We start from the raw sequence: 21,243 nt of genomic DNA on the forward strand, positions 1-21,243 counted from the left end.
ACCTGTCTGTACCTGTACCTGTACCTGGCCAAATATTTGATCCTGGGAACTTTTGAACTCGACGGGCAACGAACGCCCTCGGAGGAAATGTCGAAGTATCAGACGAAGAATACGACGGCATTGCCAAAGGCTTTGCGTGAGGAGCTGGCTGCCCTGGGTGATGGCGAAACCACCACGTACAAGAAGCAGAAGAAGACTGCCGTCGCGTATGCTTCAAGGAAGGAACAGAGAAAGCAGGATCGTTTAAACGCAAAGGGTCCGAGGCGACCGCCACCGAAGGCCTCCACCGCCGCCGCGAGCTCAAAGTTGACCAATGTGCCGCCGTTGAAGTCCATCCTGAAGAAGCCGGTAACAGCACCCGTCGAGGCTCCGGCACCGAAGAAGCAGAAGCCAAAAAAGACCAGGGAGGTCGCGCCGCCGAAGACTCCACTTGAACGTGCGTTGGAGGAGAACGATGAGGAGATTGCATACTTCGAAAAACTCTTGAGGAAAAAGTCCAGTGATAGGATCGGCGAGGAGGATTTCGATATGCTTTTGGAGGGTATTACAACCGCGAACCGGGGCATGAAGCGGAAGAGGGATGAGCCTGCGTCTGCGCCCGAGGAGGAGGAGGAGGAGGAAGAAGAGGACTTTGACGAGGAGGATGACGATGAAGAAGAATCGGGAGACGAGGACGAGCTGGATGGGCTGGAAGAATTTGATGATCTCGGAGGTGAGGAGGAGGAGGGTGGCGAGGACGACGAAGGCGACGACAGTGACGCTGAATCTTTCCTTGGCTTCGGAGAGGAGGACGATGAGGAAGTGCCACAATTGGTCGAGACAAAACGCACCCGCCCAGATCCAACAAAGCCAGCCATCGACAATCCCGCACTTGCCCCAGCGGCTGCTCCAGCCAAGTACATCCCTCCTTCACAGCGAAGATTAATGGGACAACAATCTGACGCAAAAACCGAAGAACTCACCCGGCTGCGCCGCGTAGTCAACGGTCACTTTAACAAGTTATCCGAAGCCAATATGGGTTCCATCATCAACGAATTCCAGGCTTTATACACAGCTCATCCCCGTCACGACGTCAACCAGAGCATCACCGACCTCATACTGGCCATCATCACTTCGCGTGATACCCTACTCGATACCTTCGTCATTCTTCATGCTGGTTTCATCGCTGCGTTGTACCGCGTGCAGGGTATTGAGTTTGGTGCGTTCTTCGTACAGACCTTGGTCGAGATGTATGACAAGCACCATGCCACGGCCATGCAGACGGTCAGCACGGACGGTAACCCGAGTGGTGGACAAGGTGGTAAGGCTTGTACTAACCTCATCGTTTTGTTGACGGAGTTGTATAACTTGCAAGTGGTGGGTTGCACGCTCATTTACGACTTCATCCGTGTTTTCCTCGGTGACTTGAATGAGCTCAACACCGAGTTGTTGCTCAAGATCGTCAGGAATTCAGGTCAGCAGTTGAGATCGGACGATCCCACGGCCTTGAAGGACATTGTCTTGATGATGCAGTCCTCCATCAACAAGATGGACAAGGACAAGATTAACACGCGTACCAAGTTCATGATTGAGACCATCACGAACTTGAAAAACAATAAATTGAAGACTGCAAATGCGACATCACAGCTTACTGCAGAAGCTACGTCACGTATGAAGAAGTTCTTGGGAGGACTGGTTACCTACAAGACTGCCAAGTCCGTTGATCCTTTGCGTGTTACGCTTGAGGATATTCACGACGTTGAGACGAAGGGAAAATGGTGGCTTGTCGGTGCTTCATGGAAGGACGATGGAACGGCAGGAGGAAAATTGAATAAGAACGTGGCTGTGAACGCTGTCAAAGACGTGGACGAGGGTCAGCAAGCCACTGCAGAGTTATTGAAACTGGCAAGAGAGCAAAGAATGAACACTGACATTCGTCGTGCTATTTTCATCACGCTGATGTCGGCCGAGGATTACGTGGATGCTTGCGACAAGCTCATGAAGCTCGCCCTGAAGAAGGTACAAGAGCGTGAGATCCCGCGTGTGCTGTTGCACTGCGCGGGAAACGAGAAGGCGTACAACCCGTACTACACATTCATCGCAGCACGCCTCTGTGCTCAGCACCATGGGATCAAGATGACATTCCAGTTCTGCCTGTGGGATTTCTTCAGGAGCATGGGAGAGCAGGATATGGGTGCGGAGGATGCGGATGACTTTGAGCAGGTGGAGGACGTGCCCTTGAGGAAGGTTGTCAACCTTGCTAAGCTGTACGGTCAGATCGTTGCTGAGAAGGCCATTGGTATTTCCATCTTGAAGACGCTGAACTTCGTTGAATTGCAGAGCAACACCAAGATCTTCTTGCAGATATTCTTCTGCACGTTGATCCTGCATACCCAGCGTGGTGCGCCGAGGAGGAAACCACAAGCAGTGATGGATATTTTTGTCAAGTGCAAGGAGAACTTGACGTTCGCTCAGGGTCTGGAGTTCTTCTTGAAGAAGCACATGAAGAAGGTGTCGGTTCTCACGGACGAGAAGGAGAAGGAAACCGTGAAATGGGGGGCTGCGATCGCACAGGACATGCTCTCGGTCATGACCAGGCAGGTTTAGGAAAGATAGTGCAATGATTAACCAGAATCTATTATGAACTTTCCATCAAGAAGCGTAACTTTTAACCGTACAAAATATACATGAACGCCATCCGTCCGTCCTCAAGCTCCAGGCTTAGAAGTCAATGGCGGCCAAGGGGAAGGGCTTGATCAACTCAATAACCTCCTTCCTCAACTGCTGAACCTTCTCGTTGTTCTCACCCTCACCCAACAACTCCTTGAAGTCCTTGAGCTTACCACCGTTAGTAGCAGCCTGGACCTCAACAGCGATCTCACATGCGCGGTCAATGAACTCAGCAACCTTGCGGAACTCGGCCTCCTGGAATCCACGGGTAGTGGAAGCAGGTGTACCAATACGGATACCGGATGGGGAGAGAGCGGACTTGTCAGTGGGAACGGTGTTCTTGTTGCAAGCAATGTTGATGAGCTCAAGAACACGCTCGACACGGGCACCGTCGACCTTCTTGGAAGCCTTGACATCGAGCAAGACCATGTGGGAGTCAGTACCGTCAGAGACGAGATTGTAGCCCCTCTGCTTGAACTCCTCCTCCAAAACCTTAGCGTTGGAGACGACCAACTCCTGGTAGCGCCTGAACTCGGGGGTAGCAGCCTGGCCCAAAGCGACGGCGAGACCGGTGATGGTGTGGTTGTGGGGACCACCCTGGTGACCGGGGAAGACGGAGAAGTTGATCTTGTCCTCAATATCGTACAAGACCTCCTTACCGGCCTTGTTAACGGAGCGAACACCCTTGCGGAAGAAGATCATGGCACCGCGAGGACCACGGAGAGACTTGTGGGTAGTGGTGGTGACGACATCGGCGTACTCGAAGGGGGAGGGGATGACACCAGCGGCAATCAAACCGGAAATGTGAGCCATGTCGACGACGAGATAGGCACCGACGAGGTCAGCGATCTCGCGCATGCGCTTGTAGTCGATCAAACGGCAGTAAGCGGAGGTACCGGCGACCAAGATCTTGGGGCGGTAGAGGACAGCGGTCTTCTCGAGCATGTCGTAGTCGATCAAACCGGTCTCGAGGTCAACGCGGTAGGGCATGGTCTCGAAGTAGGTGGACACGGCGGAGATCTTCTTGGCGTCGGTCTGGTAACCATGGGACAAGTGACCACCGTGAGGCAAGTCAAGACCCATGAGACGCTCGTGGGGCTTCATCAAAGCCTGGTAGACCTGCATGTTGGCGGGGGAACCGGAGAGGGTCTGGACGTTGACACCCCACTTCTCGGAGTCGAGGTTGAAGGCCTTCAAGGCACGGGCCTGGCAGAGAGTCTCGATCTGGTCGATGTACTTGTTACCACCGTAGTAACGGGCTCCGGGGTAACCCTCAGAGTATTTGTTCTGCATGTGGGAACCTGAACGAGTGACGGATCAGTCATGAGTTCCTCGGGTTTATCTCACTCAAAACGTACCGATGGCCTCCATAACGGCGCGGGAGGTGAAGTTCTCGGAAGCGATGAGGACGATAGACTCCTGCTGACGCTGCTTCTCAGCCTCCATGATCTCGGTGACCTGGGCATCGCTCTCGGGGAGGCGAGCGTGGATGAGCTGTGGAAAAGCAAGTCAGCCAAAACGAACGAGCGCACATCAAGGGACAGGCGCCGGTACCTTCTGCATAGACTCGACGGTGGCCATTTTGTATGATGTTCAAGGGATGAATGAGTCTCGAGGATTTCAGCTCAGAACTTTTTGTCTCGAGCTCGAGCCCTGCAGGTTGGAGATGGCGTACCTAGGCACGATCTAAGACTACCGCTATGCCCACGGATAAACTCTGCTTGCGATATACACGTGAGAGTCGGCAGTTCTCGTTGCTTCTGGGCTACTACTCTTCATTATGGATCGCCTTTCAGTCCTTTATCGTGTCTGTCGCGCTTTCTTCCGAGGGTCTCTCGTCGAACATCGGGGGCTGTGCTTCCTCGGCAGTTGAGGATCTCGTGACTCGGGTGCCGAGTCGGGTCGACGAGATACACTCAGTCTTTCTTTACTCTATTCTGGTTGCATTTCCAACTCCCCTAGTTCAGTTATTACTCAAACATAAATTACGTTCTCGGGCACAAACGGGCGATCGGCATGTACGAGGTGCAGTCAGGTACCTCAACAGAATCGCCTGCGCTCCAGCGACGACCGTCCCGAACAAATAGAACAGCTCGCCTGCTAAAAAGGGCACAAAGATACAGTCATGTTTTCTCTCGCATCACAATCCCTCCGCCAGGTTTGTCATCCCTTGCGTTCTCCCGCTTCTCCTGGATCAGCCTGCTGACGTTGTTGCGATGAAATAGTCGGCACACACCCTCCGTTCTGCCGCCAAGTCCTCAAGATTAAGTCCTCTCTGCCAGCGTTTCTACGCGTCTGAGGCTGCTGAGGAGCACGATGTCGTTGTTATCGGTGGTGGCCCTGGAGGTTCGTTGACCTTTGCCACTTCGAGACGGATCAAGTGATCCGGCATATACACGGTATTAACAATTGTTATCTCTACAGGTTACGTCGCCGCTATCAAGGCTGCCCAGCTCGGTTTGAAGACCGCATGTATCGAGAAGCGCGGTGCTCTCGGTGGAACCTGTTTGAACGTCGGATGTATCCCCTCAAAAGCCATGTTGAACAACTCGCATATCTACCACACTATTCTCCACGACACCAAAGGCCGCGGTATCGACGTCGGCGAGGTCAAGCTCAACCTCGACAACATGCTCAAGGCCAAGGACACCTCCGTCTCCTCCCTTACCAAGGGTATCGAGTACCTCTTCAAGAAGAACGGCGTCACCTACTACAAGGGATCCGGTCAGTTCGTCGATGAGCACACCATCGACGTCAAGGGTCTCGAGGGTGAGAAGGACGCTACTGTCAAGGCCAAGAACGTTATTATCGCTACTGGTTCCGAGGCTACCCCCTTCCCCGGATTGGAGTTCGACGAGAAGCGCATCGTGTCGTCCACTGGTGCTTTGGACTTGAAGGCTGTCCCTAAGAAGATGATCGTTATCGGTGCTGGTGTTATCGGTTTGGAGTTGGGTTCCGTATGGCACCGTCTCGGTGCTGAGGTCACCGTTGTCGAGTACATGGGCGCCGTCGGTGCCGGTATGGATGCTGAGCTCGCCAAGGCTTTCCAGAAGACCTTGACGAAGCAGGGTTTGAAGTTCAAGCTTAACACCAAGGTCGTCAAGGGTGCTGTTGACGGTGAAGTCGTCAAGCTCGACGTCGATGCCGCCAAGGGTGGCAAGCCCGAGACTCTCGAGGCTGATGTCGTCCTCGTCGCTATCGGTCGTCGTCCTTACACCACTGGTCTCGGTCTTGAGAACGTCGGTATCGAGCTCGACAACCGTGGTCGCGTCATCGTCGACTCCGAGTACCGCACCAAGGTTCCCCACATCCGTTGTATCGGTGACGTTACCTTCGGTGCTATGTTGGCCCACAAGGCCGAGGAGGAGGGTATCGCCGCTGTTGAGTACATCCACGCTGGTCATGGACACGTCAACTACAACGCCATTCCTTCCGTTATCTACACCCACCCCGAAGTCGCCTGGGTTGGACAGAACGAGCAGCAGGTGAAGGAGTCCGGAAGGCCCTACAACGTGGGTACCTTCCCCTTCTCCGCCAATTCCCGTGCCAAGACCAACCAGGATGCTGAGGGTATGGTAAAGTTCATCTCGGATAAGGAGACTGACCGCGTTTTGGGTGTCCACATCATGGGACCCAACGCTGGTGAGATGATTGCTGAGGCTGTGTTGGCTATTGAGTACGGTGCTAGCTCCGAGGACATTGCCAAGACTTGTCACGCTCACCCTACCCTTTCTGAGGCGTTCAAGGAGGCTGCCATGGCTACCTACGGCAAGGCCATCCACTTCTAAAGATGAAAACAAGATGGCATTAGTTTGATTCCCCGCCTTTCTTGTTTTTGCTTGGGCTTTTTGGTTTGCTGTAAGAGTTAGCGATAGTTACCCGATAATATGAACGTGTACATATGTACATTACATTATGACATAGACTAATGTTTCATCGTCATCGCAGAGGCTATGCAGAACGAAATGATATTTTGTCGAAAATTCTAGGTATCCAAATGCACTTACATCTCAGCAGAGTGCCTAATCAAGCGCTGCAACTGCTCAAGCTTGATGTTCTCCATCGCAACCGTCGGCTTCGCCTCATTGTCCTTGTTCACCGGAATCTTAACCTCCTCACCCTCAACGGTCCACCCACAAACCTCCTTAGCCCAGTTCTCCAACTCATCACCCTTCAAATTCGTCCATGACCCCAAGACACTCTTGCTAACCACCCTCGAAGCCTGCGCAGTGGTCCTCGCAACACCCCTCCTAATCGCCGCCTCGAAGCCGGCACAGTCAGCGACGAGGTCTGCGTAGAGGTCGTCAGAGTTGTAGATCTCCCAGAACTTGGCGTATGATGCGGATGAGAGGGCAGCATTGAGTGCCTGGAGTTTTTGGACGGCCTCGGAGAGGGAGTCGGTGGAGGTGAAGACGAGGACGTGGGGGGGGAGGAGGTGGAGGTGGAGGGAGAAGTCGGGTTGCGGGAAGGCGGCCAGGGACTTGACGAGGGCGTTGGTACATTGCTCGTCCTTGAAGAGGTGGGGGTTGAATTGGTAGCTATAGAGGCCAATGTCAGTGCCTGTTCATCTGAGTGGGAAGGACAAACGTACAGCTTCAAGAGGGCGAGGTTGGCCAAGCAGTCATAGGTGCCATCCTGGCATTGTTGTGCAAGGTAATCCTCAAAGACGGTCACATTGTCAGGGTTGTAACTGCACCACAATCCGTCAGTACTCTCGCACGTGTCTCGCTCGGTCTTCACGGATCGCGTACCGGTCAACACCGTCGACTAGAGACTGGATCAAGTCAGAACGGCACTCGGGGCGCTCTGCGAGGCCTGGGGCATGAGCAGCGATAGAGTCGGCCTGTGTTCTGGAAGGCATTGTTTGCTAGAATATTTGGAGGTTACCTTCTGCCGCACGTCGTCGAGGTAACTTTCGAGCTGATGCACGTCCCAGGCACATGCAGCGTCGTACAACGGGACCGTTCGCTCACCGCCAAACACCAGGAATGTCGCCATCGTCTGGGCAATGGAAAACCACCGTAGGCCTCGAGATTCACGCCCGTATCAGCAGTCCCCGCAAACTCTTCTCCCCGGCCCGCATTGTCTTTGCAGCCATCCCAAACACCGCTGTCGATCTCTTTGATGCAGCAATCCCCGGCACACAACCTAGACTCAACCCACATGCAGTATTACTCGGCGTCCGTGCTGCGTTGGCGTTCAACTGCACTGTCAACAGTAAGAGTACGTGGGATCGGAAACACTATTTCTACCCAGATCAGCCTGTAGGATACCAGATCACACAACATTATCGACCATTTGCAGTTGACGGAAAGTTGCGGCTTATGAAGAGAGATGGTATTGAGGAGGAGGAAGTCGAGGTTGGGATCAAGCAGGTGCAATTGGAGCAGGATACTGGCAAAACGACATACCTCCCCACGACACCACCGAAAACATTGGTCGACCTGAACCGCACTGGATCGCCGCTGATTGAAATTGTCACAACACCTTCGATGAATTCCGCTGCGGCTGCGGGTGCCGCACTCAAGAAAATTCAGACTTTGATCCGTGCAGTTGGAGCGTCTGACGCGGATATGGAAGAAGGGGGTATGAGATGTGACGTGAATGTCTCTGTAGCACGTGAAGGCGAAAACGAACGTGTCGTCGGCCCGAAACGTCGCTGCGAGATCAAGAACATGGCAAGTGTGAAAGCAGTGGTAGCGGCAGTCGAAGCAGAAGCAAAGCGGCAGATCAAGCTCCTGGAGTCTGGTAAAGAGGTTGCGAATGAGACACGAGGTTTCAATCAACTCAAAGGCGAGACATTTCGACTGCGTGGGAAAGAGGGAAGTGTGGATTATCGATACATGCCGGATCCAGATTTGCCGCCATTACTGATAGGGAAGGATTTTGTTTCCAAAGCTTTCGCTACGCAACCTGAACTTCCGGATGCACGGCTGGATAGACTTCTTGCGCCACCTCACTCCCTTCCACTGAAGGATGCACGGGCATTGATGGCAGAGGCAGGAGCAGTGGAGTACTATGAAACAGCTCGAGAAATAGCAGCAAAGGCAAAATCAAAGAAGAAGGGAAAGACAACCGCTAACTGGATTGTTCACGAGTTATTTGGACAGTTGCGCGTTGCAGAAATTTCCGTTCAGGAGAACCCTGTGACGGTACAGCAGATTGGTGACCTGGTGAGTGCAGTGGAGAAGGGAGACATCACCGGTACCGCAGGAAAACAGATCGTTGAGCACATGGTCGGTGGTGATCGTCGTGATGTGGCAGAGATTATCGAAGCATATGGATTGGGGGCATTGTCGGACGCTGGAGCATTAGCAGGTATTGTGGATAAAGTCTTGGAGAACTATCCAAAGCAAGTGGAACAAGTACGAAACGGAGAGGTGAAAGTGATCAAGTTCTTGCTTGGACAGGTTATGAGTGAAACACGCGGTAAGGCGAAGGCAGACGAGATTGAGAAGATGTTGAATGAGCGATTTGGACTGTCAAAGATCGAGTAAGATAGCATCTTTGGTCTTGAATCAACTGTAGGGCTTCACGTATTGATGCCCAATGCAGACAGGCTCGTGTCACCTAGTGACCCTGCCCTCATCTTCTCATCTCCCTCAATGTATGATGTTCTTTGATGTGCCATGATCCCATCCAGCCAGTCCAGCATCTGAGCTGCGTCCCATACATCCTCCTCCCTGCTCCCTGCCTTCCCGTCTCGAACACGGTTTTGATAGTACTTCTCGTACGCTTCGCTGATTCCGTCTTGAATAGCACCCAACAAGATCGCCGTGGTCCGTTCATCTTCCAAGTATTTGTTGAATTTGTCTTCGTATGTAGGGACTTCACTCTGAGCCTTAACCCTGAACTCGCTCAACTGCACTGCAGGTGGACTAGAAGAAGACAGAGGTGCTGTCAATGCTGTCGTACAAAAGTCCGTCAATCCATTGACAGCCTTACGCAACCTCTCATCAAGCTCTGTACGGGTGTCGGGTTTGTTCGTACCGTCATCTGTTCCGACCCCGGTGATTCGTCTGAAAATACCAGGGGAGAGCAGACTTGCTCCGGTCGAGAAGATTTCAGAGACTGCACCAGCCAAACCAACATACTCCGCAGGTTCCGGCTCCGTGTACGCGTTGATGTCGAAAGCGGAGACTTGGTCCTTCAAAATAAGGAGATGCTTAATGAGGAAGAGATGCCCATCGATCGGAGAGTGCTTCGTCGAGATGAGGGTGAAGGCCTTAACCAAGGAGGTGATGCACGCACGAACGATCTCGTGGGCAAGGTTGTCAAAGTATCGTGAACTCAGTATTCCATGGGTTCTCGACAAGAGTGCAATAGCGTTCCTCATCGTGGGATACCAGCCCTGTACGAAACTTCCCGTATCGAGATAATACCTCGACTCATCTCCCAAATCCGGGCTCCTCGCGTAATCCCATTCGACAATCTTCGGTGTTTTCGGCATCGGGGTGCTTGGCGTGAGCAGGACACTAGCGGAGCTGTTTGTGTTGACCAGGTTGTTCGGGTAATCGAGATCAGCGTCAGTGGGCGTATAGTTTTGAATACCTTTCGAAATAGCAGTACGGACGCGCAGGATGATTTGACGTTGAATGTCGACAAGGGCGGGTTGGAACAGAACGTGGAAGTCAGGTCCTTTCGAAGCGTTCTGGTACTCAGGATTGCTTCCTTTGATAATGTCAAACGGATTCACTTCTTCTCCTTCATGCCCTTGGTGATATTGCGACTGAATGAACGTACACAGTTCGCACAATTCATTCAAGCTCTGCTCTTTGGCAGCCCGTGGCTTCAAGTGTTCCAAGATAGCCGCGCAAATGCCTTGGAGATACGCCTTCAGACTGTCGTCCCCGTTCCGGCGGGCGTATGTGCGAAAGAGAACACGTTCGTCTACACAAATCGTCTTGATGTACCCAATGGCGCTCCTGGCGAAACTCACCAGGTCCTTGTGTGCGGCATTGATCTCCGCAACGCGCTTCGTAACATTGGGATTAACGAGCTGACGGCGCAACCCAAAGTAGTAGTCAAAGCACTCGCCCAGCAGAGCATTGTACTCCTGGTGTGTTCGGGCACGAATGCTGATATGCTCCACCAGAGGAGCGAGGTGTGGTCCAAGCACGCGAAACTTCGTATACACCAGGGTAGCCCGTGTGGTATCACTCACCCCAGGCGCAGCTAGCTGTCTCTGGACATCAGACCCCAGCTCCTTCACCTTGTTGACGAAGTACACCCGGATAAGGGTCATAGCACGCGTCATGCAATGCCTGAGACGGGCTTTGTATGCACCTGAATCCAGGAAGTCAGACTTATCATCCATGAATCTCAGCGACTGGTCTAGCTCAGCCAACATCTGCGCAAAGTCTGGAGCAGTAACAAAGTCGGCACCGGGCGCATTAAGCTTGCGCATAAAAAAGTCGAGCGAGGTGAAGGGCTGCAAGTTCGTTGAAATTGCGTCCGCGGTGTCCATCAGACGTGTCTGTGAATCAAGCAGTGCCTCGCATTGTTGTTGGAAAGTTGATGTTCGGGAATTGATTTGATCAAGCCCGAAAGAGATGGAGTCGAGGAGATCAAGAGAAGAGGTTGCATCAACGATCAGAGATTGACACGTCGCGAGCGATGAGTATAGTTCGGCTCGATAAGCGCTATGAGACAAGTCAGTAGGAAGGTTTGATAGAGATGTAAAGACACGGACCGGTAAGCTTCCTCTTCCGCTAGAGCCATCTCGTCTTCCACGCCTTCAAACCACTCCGAGAATGTACGATCATCCTCGGCCATCTGCAATTCCTCAATCCACCCGGGTGTATGCGCATCATCAAGCAGAGAAATTGATTGACGGTGCGTATCGATTGTGTCGGCTCTCTTTCGGACGTCGGCTCTTGGCGGTTCTACTGTCACCGGTCGCACAAGATCTGGCACTGGTAGAGCAATCTCCTCCACCAGTGCTTCTGCTCCTCCATTTTGTAGAGGCTGCTCTGCCTGATCATGGGCCGTATATGCCCATTCATCGTACATCATTGTGCCGATGTAATGCGATTGGGCACGTACAACGCTTCTGTGTTGCGGCAGTTGTGGACTGTGGGGTGCGTGTATTTTGCATGAACCGGCATTTGCGTGGGAAACCGTTGATTGTCGTCTGCGAATTGGGTGAGGTTTCAAAAAAGGACCTCTTGGTGCATATTGCAGTGTCGGCTCCATGCGTATTTTAGACTCGCCATATAAATGTGGTTATTGCAGTTGGAGGATGCATATGGAAGGACCGCTTTATCATAGCATATCACCTCAATGGACCGGAGTTAAGTAGGTCATACGAGGTGCTTCCTGTACGCATGGTTTTCTCATCGTAAATCTTGGGCTTCGAATCCCTCTTCAGCAACCTCAACAACAGTCTCCTGAGCAGTTCCCTGCTCCTCCGCCCGTCCTAACCTCGAATACCTCCCTGCAATACTCCTGATACTGCTGTTCCTCATGCTCCTATAAGTTGGAGCTCGACTTGGCAACTTGTAAGCCGGTGGTGGCAGCATGACACCGTCTCCAGTGAATGAACCATCCCCACCTCCATTGGCTAACATCAATTCCTCGTGATTGCTCTGTAACAGTTCCCTGACCGCCCGTAGGTCGTGATCGATCAGTCTTTCCTCATCCGAGGCGGAAGGCTTGAACTCCGAAGAATCATATGCTGGTAGTTCATAGTCTGGATCCGTATCACGACGGCGCGGGGGGTTGATTTGCCTCATAACATTGGCAGCGTTGAATGATGGCTGCGTACTGCGGACGCCTGTAGGATACGGAGACACTGAGCGGGAGGGTTGGGGTGTATACCTCTCGGGGTAGTTTAGGTCGCTGCAGCAGGTACAGCCATGGACAATCGTATCAGCTATCGTTTGAAAAGGCTTTGCTAGGATTGTGATGTTCATGGTCGTGACCATGGGCAGCATCGAAGAAATTGAATCGTGCCTCTAAGGCGTGAGAACCATCGGTGGATTGACTGATTGGCAAGATCCTGAAGATGTGAGAGACGTCGTGGGCAACCAGAGTATTTGGATTTGAGGTCCAGTGAAGAATCTTGTGAAGCAAGCAGAAGCGTGTTGAGTCCAGCGTATGGTCGTCATGCCAGGAGCGGCCCGCGCTGCCAATATTATATGGCCATGGGCCGACTACGAGTACCGGTAGGAGCATCCTGCAGGCGGATGCTGCCAACACGTTGCAATTGGCGACAACGACAAGCTCCCGTCCTGTGTGAATGAAGTCATTCCAAGGCGTGACAAGTGAGGTCTTGCCAAACACCAAACAAATGATAGCACCGAAAGAAAAGCCTTACAAAAACAAAACGACCCACCCAGGACTCGAACCTGGAATCTCTTGATTCGTAGTCAAGCGCCTTAACCATTGGGCCAGCAGGTCATTGAATGAGCTGAACTTTCCTGGTTTAATTCAAGAACTGTCCCTTTTTGCCAGCCCAGTCCGCACACCGAACCGTACGTCGACGTCGAGGCGCGTGGCCACGCCTACATGTCCGCAAAGTCATCGAAGCAGCAGAAGCACACCTCGACATAATCAGTAGAGGGGAGCCGCCATCATGTGAGTCGCTTCTGACCGAGTAGTATATGCTGTGCTAACATGCTATTTCAGGTCGGTCAACCTTGTCGATTCGCCGTCAATCGTGTCGGCATCGCTGCACAATCCGCTTCCACGGTTGTCCCATGCCTACATCACCCCGTTCTTAGCGGTTTACCCAACCTATATCTATTTCCGTTTGAATCGTGACTGGTCACCCGAGCTCAACTTTGTCATTCTCGGCAGCATTATCACCCTTCAGAGTTTGGTGTGGCTCAGTGGTCACTGGAGTGTCAAGATCAAGGCACGCACCACTGCGACTAAGGCGAAGTCATTGAAGGATGCGAAGAGCATTCTAGTATACCCTGCGCCGAATGAGGGCAAGGCGGAGATGTGTGACCTCGTTCGCACGCAGTTCCCCGGTGAAGATGTTGAGACGAGCTTCCTCTGGCAGAAGAAGCGATTCATTCTTGACGCCGACAAGAAGGTGTTCAGAGAGGTCGTCTTCCCTATCGATCAACAGCCTTTGTTGAAGTCGTTCCAGCAGTCTCATGGATTGCAGAGCAAGAGTGATCTCGAGCATGCGGAGCGCAAGTACGGTCTCAACCGTTTCGACATTCCTATCCCTACGTTCCAGGAGCTCTTCAAGGAGCACGCTGTTGCACCCTTCTTCGTCTTCCAGCTTTTCTGTGTCGGTCTTTGGCTGCTCGATGAGTACTGGTACTACTCCCTCTTCACATTGTTCATGCTCGTTGTCTTCGAGTGCACTATCGTCTTCCAACGTCAGCGCACCCTTAATGAGTTCCGTTCCATGTCTATCAAGCCTTACGATATCTACGTCCGCCGCGAGAACAAGTGGGTCGAGACCAAGACTGACGAGCTCATCCCTGGAGACCTTGTTTCTGTTGTTCGCACCAAGGATGACAGTGGTGTTCCCTGTGATATGGTTTTGATTTCTGGTACTGCTGTTGTCAACGAGGCTATGCTTTCTGGTGAATCTACGCCTCTTGTCAAGGAGTCTATTGCTCTCAGGCCTTCTAATGAAGTTATCGACTTTGAGGGTATGGACAAGAACGCCTTCCTTTGGGGAGGAACGAAGGTCTTGCAGGTTACTCCGTCCGTTTCGAAGGCTCAGGAGAACGTTCCCGGTGCTTTGGACATCTCTGGTGCCCCTGATAATGGCGCTCTTGCTGTTGTTACCCGTACTGGTTTCGAGACGTCTCAGGGATCTCTCGTTCGTACCATGATCTACTCCACGGAGCGTGTTTCTGCCAACAACGCCGAAGCGCTGTATTTCATTCTCTTCTTGTTGGTCTTCGCCATCGCTGCTTCATGGTATGTCTGGCAGGAGGGTGTCAAGCAGAACCGCAAGCAGAGCAAGTTGATGCTTGACTGTGTTCTCATTGTTACTTCCGTTGTCCCTCCTGAGCTCCCTATGGAGTTGTCCATGGCTGTGAACTCTTCCCTGGCTGCTTTGAGCAAGTACTACATCTACTGTACCGAGCCTTTCCGCATTCCTTTCGCTGGTCGTGTTGATGTTTGCTGTTTCGACAAGACTGGTACCCTTACCACCGAGGACCTCGTCGTTGAGGGTGTTGCCGGACTCAAGGTCGATGCTCCCAAGGAGATGGCTCAGGTCAAGGATGCCACGGATGCTTCTACTTTGGTTCTTGCTACGGCTCATGCTCTGGTTAAGCTCGAGGATGGCGAAATCGTGGGTGACCCGATGGAGAAGGCAACTCTCGAGGCTCTTGACTGGACGCTTGGAAAGAACGGTGCTTTGGTTCCTGCTTCCACTTCCGCTCATGCCCGCACCCAGATCTCCATCCGTCGTCGTTTCCAGTTCTCTAGTGCCTTGAAGAGGCAGAGTACTATTTCCTCCTTGGTCCTTCCCAATGGCAAGAAGTCTACTTTGATCTCCGTCAAGGGTGCCCCTGAAACTATTCGCAAGATGCTTGTTAATGTTCCTGCCGGATACGAGGATACCTACAAGCACTTTACCCGCAAGGGTAGCAGAGTGTTGGCCTTGGGTTACAAGTACACTAGCGAGAATTTGAGTCTGGATAAGATTAACGGCTTGGTTCGTGAGGAAGTTGAGGGCAGTCTCGAGTTTGCCGGTTTCTTGATTTTCCACTGTCCTCTCAAGGATGATGCCAAGGATACTGTTAAAATGCTTAACGAATCTAGTCACCGTTGCGTCATGATTACCGGTGACAACCCTTTGACCGCTGTGCACGTCGCTAAGGAGGTCGAGATTGTTGAACGTGAAGTCTTGATCTTGGATGCACCTGAAGACCCCACGAGTGCTCACGAGCTCGAATGGCGTACCATCGACGAGGCTACCGTTATCCCCATGAAGCCTTCGGATGCATTCGATATGAACCTCCTCAACAGCTACGACCTCTGTGTTACCGGCTTTGCTTTGGCAAAGTTCGAGGGTCGTCAGGACATCATCGAGCTCATCAAGCGTACCTGGGTTTGGGCCCGTGTTTCCCCTAAGCAGAAGGAGTTCATCCTTGTCAGCCTCAAGGAAGCCGGGTACTACACTCTCATGGCAGGTGACGGAACCAACGATGTCGGAGCCCTCAAGCAGGCCCACATCGGTGTTGCGCTCCTCAACGGTACTGAAGACGACTTGAAGAAGATAGCCCAGCACGCTCAGACTGAGCGCATGAAGGGAGTCTACGAGAAGCAGAAGTCGATCTCTGCTAGGTTTAACGCGCCTCCCCCACCCGTGCCCCCGGCTTTGGCTCACCTCTACCCTCCCGGCCCTCAAAACCCTCATAGGGAGAAGGCTCTGGATATGGCACAGAAGACCCTCGAGAAGTTGGGCGAGACCACCAAGGGCAACGGTGTCGAGGCGCCTAGGGAGTTGACCCCGCAGGAAAAGCAGGCACAGAAGAGCGCTGAGTTGGCGAACAAGATGTTCAGTGCTATGCAGTCTATGGAGGATATGGAAGACGACGCGCCTACGATCAAGCTCGGTGATGCTAGTGTCGCTGCGCCGTTCACGTCTAAGTTGACCAACGTCATGGCTATCGCGAACATCATCCGTCAGGGACGTTGTACCCTCGTCGCCACCATTCAGATGTACAAGATCTTGGCGCTTAACTGTTTGATTTCGGCGTACTCCCTCTCTGTCCTCTACCTCGATGGTATCAAGTTCGGTGATGGTCAGGTTACTATCTCTGGAATGTTGATGTCTGTCTGCTTCCTCTGTATTTCGAAGGCTAAGCCCGTCGAGAAGCTTTCCAAGGAGCGTCCTCAGCCGAATATTTTCAACATGTACATCATCGGGTCTATCTTGTTGCAGTTTGCCGTTCACGTTGCTTCTCTGATCTACATCGACCGCGTCGTCGGAACCTATGAGAAGAAGGAGATCAACGTCGATCTCGAGGCCGAGTTCTCTCCGAGCTTGTTGAACAGTGCTATCTACTTGATCCAGCTCTCTCAGCAGGTCTCCACCTTCGTCGTCAACTACCAAGGCCGTCCCTTCCGCGAGTCCATCCGTGAGAACAGGGCTTTGTACTGGGGTCTCCTCTCCGTCTCCTTCATAGCTTTCTCCTGCGCCACCGAGTTCGTCCCCGAAATCAACGAGAAACTCCGCCTTGTCAAGTTCGAGGATGCATTCAAGATGACACTTACCCTCGTCATGGCCGCGGACTTTGTGTTGTGTTATGTGATCGAGCAGGTGTTTAAGGCGTTGTTTGCTGACAATAAGCCGAAGGATATTACGCTGCCGAAGAGTGGAAAGAGGGTTGATGTGCCTTCGCAGTTTGCGAAGGGGAATCTTGAGGGGAAGTACCTGGAAAAGTAGATGGGACGATATTGCGGCTACTCTTAGATTTGCGTCCTTTACTTGCGAATATATAGCATTTTGTACATACTCTATTTGGCATGACTTGATTGGGTATATGACTGGGTATCCTAGATCCTGTAGATTGTGAGAAAACTACATCGGCAAACGCCTCACCTCATCCAACGTCCAGTATTTTCTCATGTTCTCACCCCTTAGATGCTCAACCTCTTCATCCAGATGCTCAAACAAAACACCTCTGAACGCAGCCAACTTCTCCCGTAGGACCTTGGCGTCGTAGTCTTCTGCCCCAGCCCTCACGGCTTTGAGGTACTGAACGTACTGTTCCAGACCTTCGTGGATACGTCGATGGTGTTCGGGGTGCGTACCCGTGGGTGCGAAGGCGGGCATGCGTTTTCCCAGGATAGGGAAGATGTAGATATCCTCGATGGAGTGGTGGGTATGGAGATGTGAATCGAGCTCTAAGGCATGATCTACGAAATCCTGCAGCGTAATCTTTTGGTCTTCAAACTTATCGGCGAGCTGTGCAACGTCGGGTTAGCCAATGAACTCGCAGACAAAGAGGGTGGGAGCAGTTCAAACTCACATCATAAATGGAATTGAAAGATACCCGGAAGTAACTGTGGAACCCCTCCATACGAACTGCCAACCGATCCCATTGTCTCGCTTCAAAATCGGGAACACCGTTTGCGGACGCACTTGAGCTTGACGACGCCATAATGGATCGTGCAAAGGAGCGAGCGGGGAAAGTGAGCCGCTGTGCCGCGGAGATAGATGGCAGGAGGCTCCGGGATGTGGCTTTGAGGGGATACAGGGTGGTGGAGAGATTGTGGAGTGTGGTGGATGTGAGTGGCAGTGGGAAAACCGAAACACCGAGCCGTTTGCCGCGTACGACCGCAGGTAAAAGGGTCAATGGCGCTCAAAGACTTATCTAGTGACCTGCTGGCCCAATGGTTAAGGCGCTTGACTACGAATCAAGAGATTCCAGGTTCGAGTCCTGGGTGGGTCGTTTTTGTGGCTTCCCGGCTTTTTAGACTAGGGAGGCCCTTGGGTGCTTCTAGAGCTGCGCCATGACGCTGTCGCTCTTGGCAGTAGATATCCTGAGACTAACATGAGATTCCTTAAACTTCTACCGAGAAGATTAGATCTTACCCATGAACCGCAAGGAGAATCTCTATAAGTTTGCCATGCCCTGCAACCATTGTCGGATCGGAACATCGTTCAGTGAGAGAGTTGTGTGATCGCGCACTGATGATCATGAGAATACCGTTGTTTCAATTGCTTACGCTCGCTCTGACGCATCTCGTCGGAGTATATGCTGCACCAACCCCCAATTCACAATCTGCGGAAGTTGTGATCTATGGAGGGACGTCCTCCGGTGTCATCGCCGCCGTCGAGGTTGCTCGCACTGGTGGGAAAAGTGTCATCCTGATCGAACCCCACAGTCACCTTGGCGGAATGACCGCATCAGGCCTCGGTTGGGTCGATACGGGCAATTCATCAACGATTGGAGGTATTGCTCTGGAGTTCTTCACCCGTGTGGGTAAAGCCTATGGAAAGAAGGGACCTCAATATGCGATTGAGCCTCATGTTGCGAGCAGTGTCTTTCATGACATGATTACGGAGGTGAAGAACGTTGCGACGCTATACAACAACAAACTTACGAGCGTATCAAGAAAGCCGGGGAAGATCACGTCTGTGAAGTTAGAGAATGGACAGATAATTTACGGCGACATCTTTATCGACGCAAGTTACGAAGGTGATCTCATGGCCATGGCAAACGTGACCTACGTCGTCGGCCGAGAATCAAAATCCGAATTCAATGAATCAACTGCCGGCGCAACCGAACCCCAGAGCATCGGGCAAGGCATCATCGTCGACCCATGGAAAATCGAAGGCGACCCCTCCAGCGGCGTCCTCCCCAACGTCCATAATAACACCGCCCCAGTCCCCGGCACCGGTGACCAAAAAATCATGTCCTACAACTACCGCCTCTGCGTCACCGAAAACCCCAAGAACCGGATCAATCTCACCCAACCCGCCGGCTACGACCCCGAGCAATTCGAATGGTTGGGGCGGTACACTAAGGCACTCTTGGCAAATGGCTCACAGGTTGATACGAACACGTATTTGAAGCTTTCGGGGTTACCGAATGGGAAGTATGACCTGAATAACCAGGGGCAGTTCTCGACGGATATGGTTGGGTATAGCTATAACTATCCCAATGGGAGTTGGACGATCAGAGGGCAGCTCATGAGTGCGCATAGGACTTACCTCGAGGGACTTTTCTGGTATTTAAGGACGAACGACACGATTCCGCAGCCTGTCCGGAATCGGGTTGAACAGATTGGGTTGTGCGCAGACGAATTCAAAGACAGTGAGGGTTGGCCATTCCAGATATATATCCGCGAGGGAAGAAGGATGAGGGGTGAATACGTCATGACGGAAAGCAACATCCGCGGGAACGAGACAGTGAACGACACCATCGCCCTCGGCTCCTACGCCCTCGATGCGCATTTCATTCAAAGAATTCCGACGCAGATTTCCAAAAAGGACGGGAAGAAAGTATGGACGACGGCAACCGAAGGCGGCTCAAACTCCTGGGAAAACAAAATCCCGCACCCGTACCCAATCTCCTACCGCTCCCTCCTCCCTCGCGCCGAGGAAGTGTCTAACCTGTTGGTGACCGTGTGTATGAGTTCGACGCATTTGGCGTATAGGAGTATTAGGATGGAGCCGGTGTATATGATGATGGGGCATGCGGCAGGGGCCGCGGCGGTTGTGGCGATTGACAGGGGGGATACGGTACAGGGGGTTGATTATGACTCTGTTAGGACGAGGTTGGTGGCGGAAGGGGCGGTGTTGGCTTAAGGACAACGGAGGAGAGAATATGGTGTACGATACCAGGAGACGGGATGGGTCGACGGGGAGTTTGGACTTTTTCTTGAATGAACAACACTTATGGATGGACTCTGACTAGAATTTTGCAGAGCGATTCAAAATACACTTGGGTTTTCTTACGTTCTTCTCTGCGTGAACACGTTCAGATAAGTCGTCTTCCAGGCGGCGTGGGAAATGTGAACACACGCACGAACAACGATACCGGTAGCCCCAAAGGAGGCTTTGCATTCCAAAATGATATCTGCAGCGACAGAATCTTACACAGAATATAGTTATCGTACAATTATGACTCACTCCAAATAGGCAGCGGCCCTCACATCAGTCATCCCACCAAACTGGGCATCCGCCATTTCAACTCTCTCCTTAGGCCCCGCCTAACTAGAAAATCACTGGTGAGGAATTGAATTAGAACATCGCACGAAACATCATAGCTCACGTACCTTGCTGAAAAGGTCAGAAGCCTTGTCCAACAAACTGGACTCGTCCGTAGAGCCAGTGACAGCAGGCCTCTCAACACCAGGACTGGGACCAGCTCCGGCATCGATGGGGTCGTTGTCGCCGGCTCCGGGGACGTTCGGGGGTTCGTGGCGGCCAGAGCCAGTCATGGAGCCGGTACTGGCATCGGAACCGAGGCCGAACTGGTCGAGCATGCTGGGTTTGTTGCCGCCGACGGCGTCTTGATTGGCGTCGTTGAAGAGGTCGTTGTCGGCGTTACCAGGGATCCTGTCTGTTAGAGATGGTGTGTGAGGGCGGGGCTGGGGATCAATTCTGGGAGAAGGAGGACGAACCGGGGTTGGTGTCTCCCGTCACGGGATCAGTCACATCACCGGGGTTGTTGGAGAGGAATGAGGCCATGATATGTGTGATTGAGCTTTACGGATTGTTTGATGATGCTTGGTTATGTGGGATCGAATCGTAGGTGGACAGGTCTGAAGTATTTAAAGGTGGGAGGACCGTGGGAGCAGCCATGTCTGTCGTTGGTCAAGATGACGTATCTTTCGCTCCTATGAGCTTAATGCTTCAATGCGGATGTCACCTGCTCTGGCACTTGACCTGAATTTTCGTCGATCATCGAGCAAGGAGAATCCATGTCTTCCCCTTGAGGCCCATCGAGCCTTGGCCTTGGTTGGGCCCGGATTGCGCAGTTACGGAAGCTCTGCCGAACATGCATGGCAGCTGGTTACGTCCCGAGACCGCATACAAGACAACAGTTTAGAAAGACGAACGAGTCTAACGTAAGCGACGGGAACAGCTATGCAAGGAGTTGGGGCTGGGGTAAATGGTCTATTCTCAATTAATGGGTACGCGTGACTTGATGAAGC

At 52.4% G+C, this 21,243-nt stretch overlaps 11 protein-coding genes and 2 non-coding genes across 13 annotated transcripts; 6 read left to right on the top strand and 7 right to left on the bottom strand.

Moving 5' to 3' along the window:
• The first annotated feature begins 88 nt into the window (after window positions 1-88).
• On the top strand, window positions 89-2,693 carry SAICODRAFT_87149 (ARM repeat-containing protein). The gene is made up of 2 exons (XM_019171475.1): window positions 89-727; window positions 839-2,693. The coding sequence occupies exons 1-2, from the start codon at window positions 529-531 to the stop codon at window positions 2,584-2,586; spliced, it is 1,947 nt and encodes a 648-aa protein (XP_019027499.1). The 5' UTR covers window positions 89-528; the 3' UTR covers window positions 2,587-2,693.
• Window positions 2,667-4,230, bottom strand: SAICODRAFT_63416 (uncharacterized protein; the record flags this gene model as incomplete). Its single annotated transcript, XM_019169986.1, has 3 exons — window positions 2,667-3,950; window positions 4,008-4,143; window positions 4,204-4,230. The coding sequence occupies 3 exons, from the start codon at window positions 4,228-4,230 to the stop codon at window positions 2,701-2,703; spliced, it is 1,413 nt and encodes a 470-aa protein (XP_019027500.1). The 3' UTR covers window positions 2,667-2,700.
• A 544-nt stretch (window positions 4,231-4,774) lies between these two features.
• SAICODRAFT_63417 (dihydrolipoyl dehydrogenase) lies at window positions 4,775-6,437 on the top strand (the record flags this gene model as incomplete). Its single annotated transcript, XM_019169987.1, has 3 exons — window positions 4,775-4,807; window positions 4,932-4,995; window positions 5,074-6,437. 3 exons carry the CDS (start codon window positions 4,775-4,777, stop codon window positions 6,435-6,437), a joined length of 1,461 nt encoding a protein of 486 aa, XP_019027501.1.
• Window positions 6,438-6,652: 215 nt separating this feature from the next.
• On the bottom strand, window positions 6,653-7,510 carry SAICODRAFT_51893 (putative eukaryotic translation initiation factor 3 subunit EifCk; the record flags this gene model as incomplete). Its single annotated transcript, XM_019169102.1, has 3 exons — window positions 6,653-7,187; window positions 7,241-7,339; window positions 7,401-7,510. 3 exons carry the CDS (start codon window positions 7,508-7,510, stop codon window positions 6,653-6,655), a joined length of 744 nt encoding a protein of 247 aa, XP_019027502.1.
• Window positions 7,511-7,622: 112 nt separating this feature from the next.
• SAICODRAFT_28573 (glutamyl-tRNA amidotransferase subunit B) lies at window positions 7,623-9,165 on the top strand. Its single transcript, XM_019167173.1, has one exon. The coding sequence runs from the start codon at window positions 7,638-7,640 to the stop codon at window positions 9,144-9,146; it is 1,509 nt and encodes a 502-aa protein (XP_019027503.1). The 5' UTR covers window positions 7,623-7,637; the 3' UTR covers window positions 9,147-9,165.
• A 16-nt stretch (window positions 9,166-9,181) lies between these two features.
• SAICODRAFT_4572 (Sec34-domain-containing protein) lies at window positions 9,182-11,664 on the bottom strand (the record flags this gene model as incomplete). Its single annotated transcript, XM_019168823.1, has 2 exons — window positions 9,182-11,291; window positions 11,342-11,664. 2 exons carry the CDS (start codon window positions 11,662-11,664, stop codon window positions 9,182-9,184), a joined length of 2,433 nt encoding a protein of 810 aa, XP_019027504.1.
• A 218-nt stretch (window positions 11,665-11,882) lies between these two features.
• SAICODRAFT_28575 (uncharacterized protein) lies at window positions 11,883-12,740 on the bottom strand. The gene has a single exon (XM_019167174.1). It carries the CDS (start codon window positions 12,561-12,563, stop codon window positions 11,985-11,987), a length of 579 nt encoding a protein of 192 aa, XP_019027505.1. The 5' UTR covers window positions 12,564-12,740; the 3' UTR covers window positions 11,883-11,984.
• Window positions 12,741-12,756: 16 nt separating this feature from the next.
• On the top strand, window positions 12,757-17,020 carry SAICODRAFT_4574 (uncharacterized protein; the record flags this gene model as incomplete). The annotated part of the gene is made up of 2 exons (XM_019168824.1): window positions 12,757-12,815; window positions 13,279-17,020. 2 exons carry the CDS (start codon window positions 12,757-12,759, stop codon window positions 17,018-17,020), a joined length of 3,801 nt encoding a protein of 1,266 aa, XP_019027506.1.
• Window positions 12,978-13,050, bottom strand: SAICODRAFT_t16. The gene has a single exon. It is a non-coding gene; the product is annotated as a tRNA-Arg (tRNA).
• Window positions 17,021-17,061: 41 nt separating the features above from the next.
• On the bottom strand, window positions 17,062-17,847 carry SAICODRAFT_74890 (uncharacterized protein). Its single transcript, XM_019170950.1, has 2 exons — window positions 17,607-17,847; window positions 17,062-17,542 (listed from the first exon to the last, which is right to left on the bottom strand). Exons 1-2 carry the CDS (start codon window positions 17,736-17,738, stop codon window positions 17,156-17,158), a joined length of 519 nt encoding a protein of 172 aa, XP_019027507.1. The 5' UTR covers window positions 17,739-17,847; the 3' UTR covers window positions 17,062-17,155.
• A 109-nt stretch (window positions 17,848-17,956) lies between these two features.
• SAICODRAFT_t8 lies at window positions 17,957-18,029 on the top strand. Its single transcript has one exon. It is a non-coding gene; the product is annotated as a tRNA-Arg (tRNA).
• A 138-nt stretch (window positions 18,030-18,167) lies between these two features.
• Window positions 18,168-20,034, top strand: SAICODRAFT_68732 (uncharacterized protein). Its single transcript, XM_019170418.1, has one exon. The coding sequence runs from the start codon at window positions 18,272-18,274 to the stop codon at window positions 19,889-19,891; it is 1,620 nt and encodes a 539-aa protein (XP_019027508.1). The 5' UTR covers window positions 18,168-18,271; the 3' UTR covers window positions 19,892-20,034.
• Window positions 20,035-20,346: 312 nt separating this feature from the next.
• On the bottom strand, window positions 20,347-20,526 carry SAICODRAFT_32801 (uncharacterized protein; the record flags this gene model as incomplete). Its single annotated transcript, XM_019168232.1, has 1 exon — window positions 20,347-20,526. One exon carries the CDS (start codon window positions 20,524-20,526, stop codon window positions 20,347-20,349), a length of 180 nt encoding a protein of 59 aa, XP_019027509.1.
• Between the last annotated feature and the right edge of the window lie 717 nt (window positions 20,527-21,243).

The sequence above is a fragment of the Saitoella complicata genome (assembly GCF_001661265.1).
Source record: "Saitoella complicata NRRL Y-17804 unplaced genomic scaffold SAICOscaffold_1, whole genome shotgun sequence".
NCBI lineage: Eukaryota > Fungi > Ascomycota > Saitoellomycetes > Saitoellales > Saitoellaceae > Saitoella > Saitoella complicata.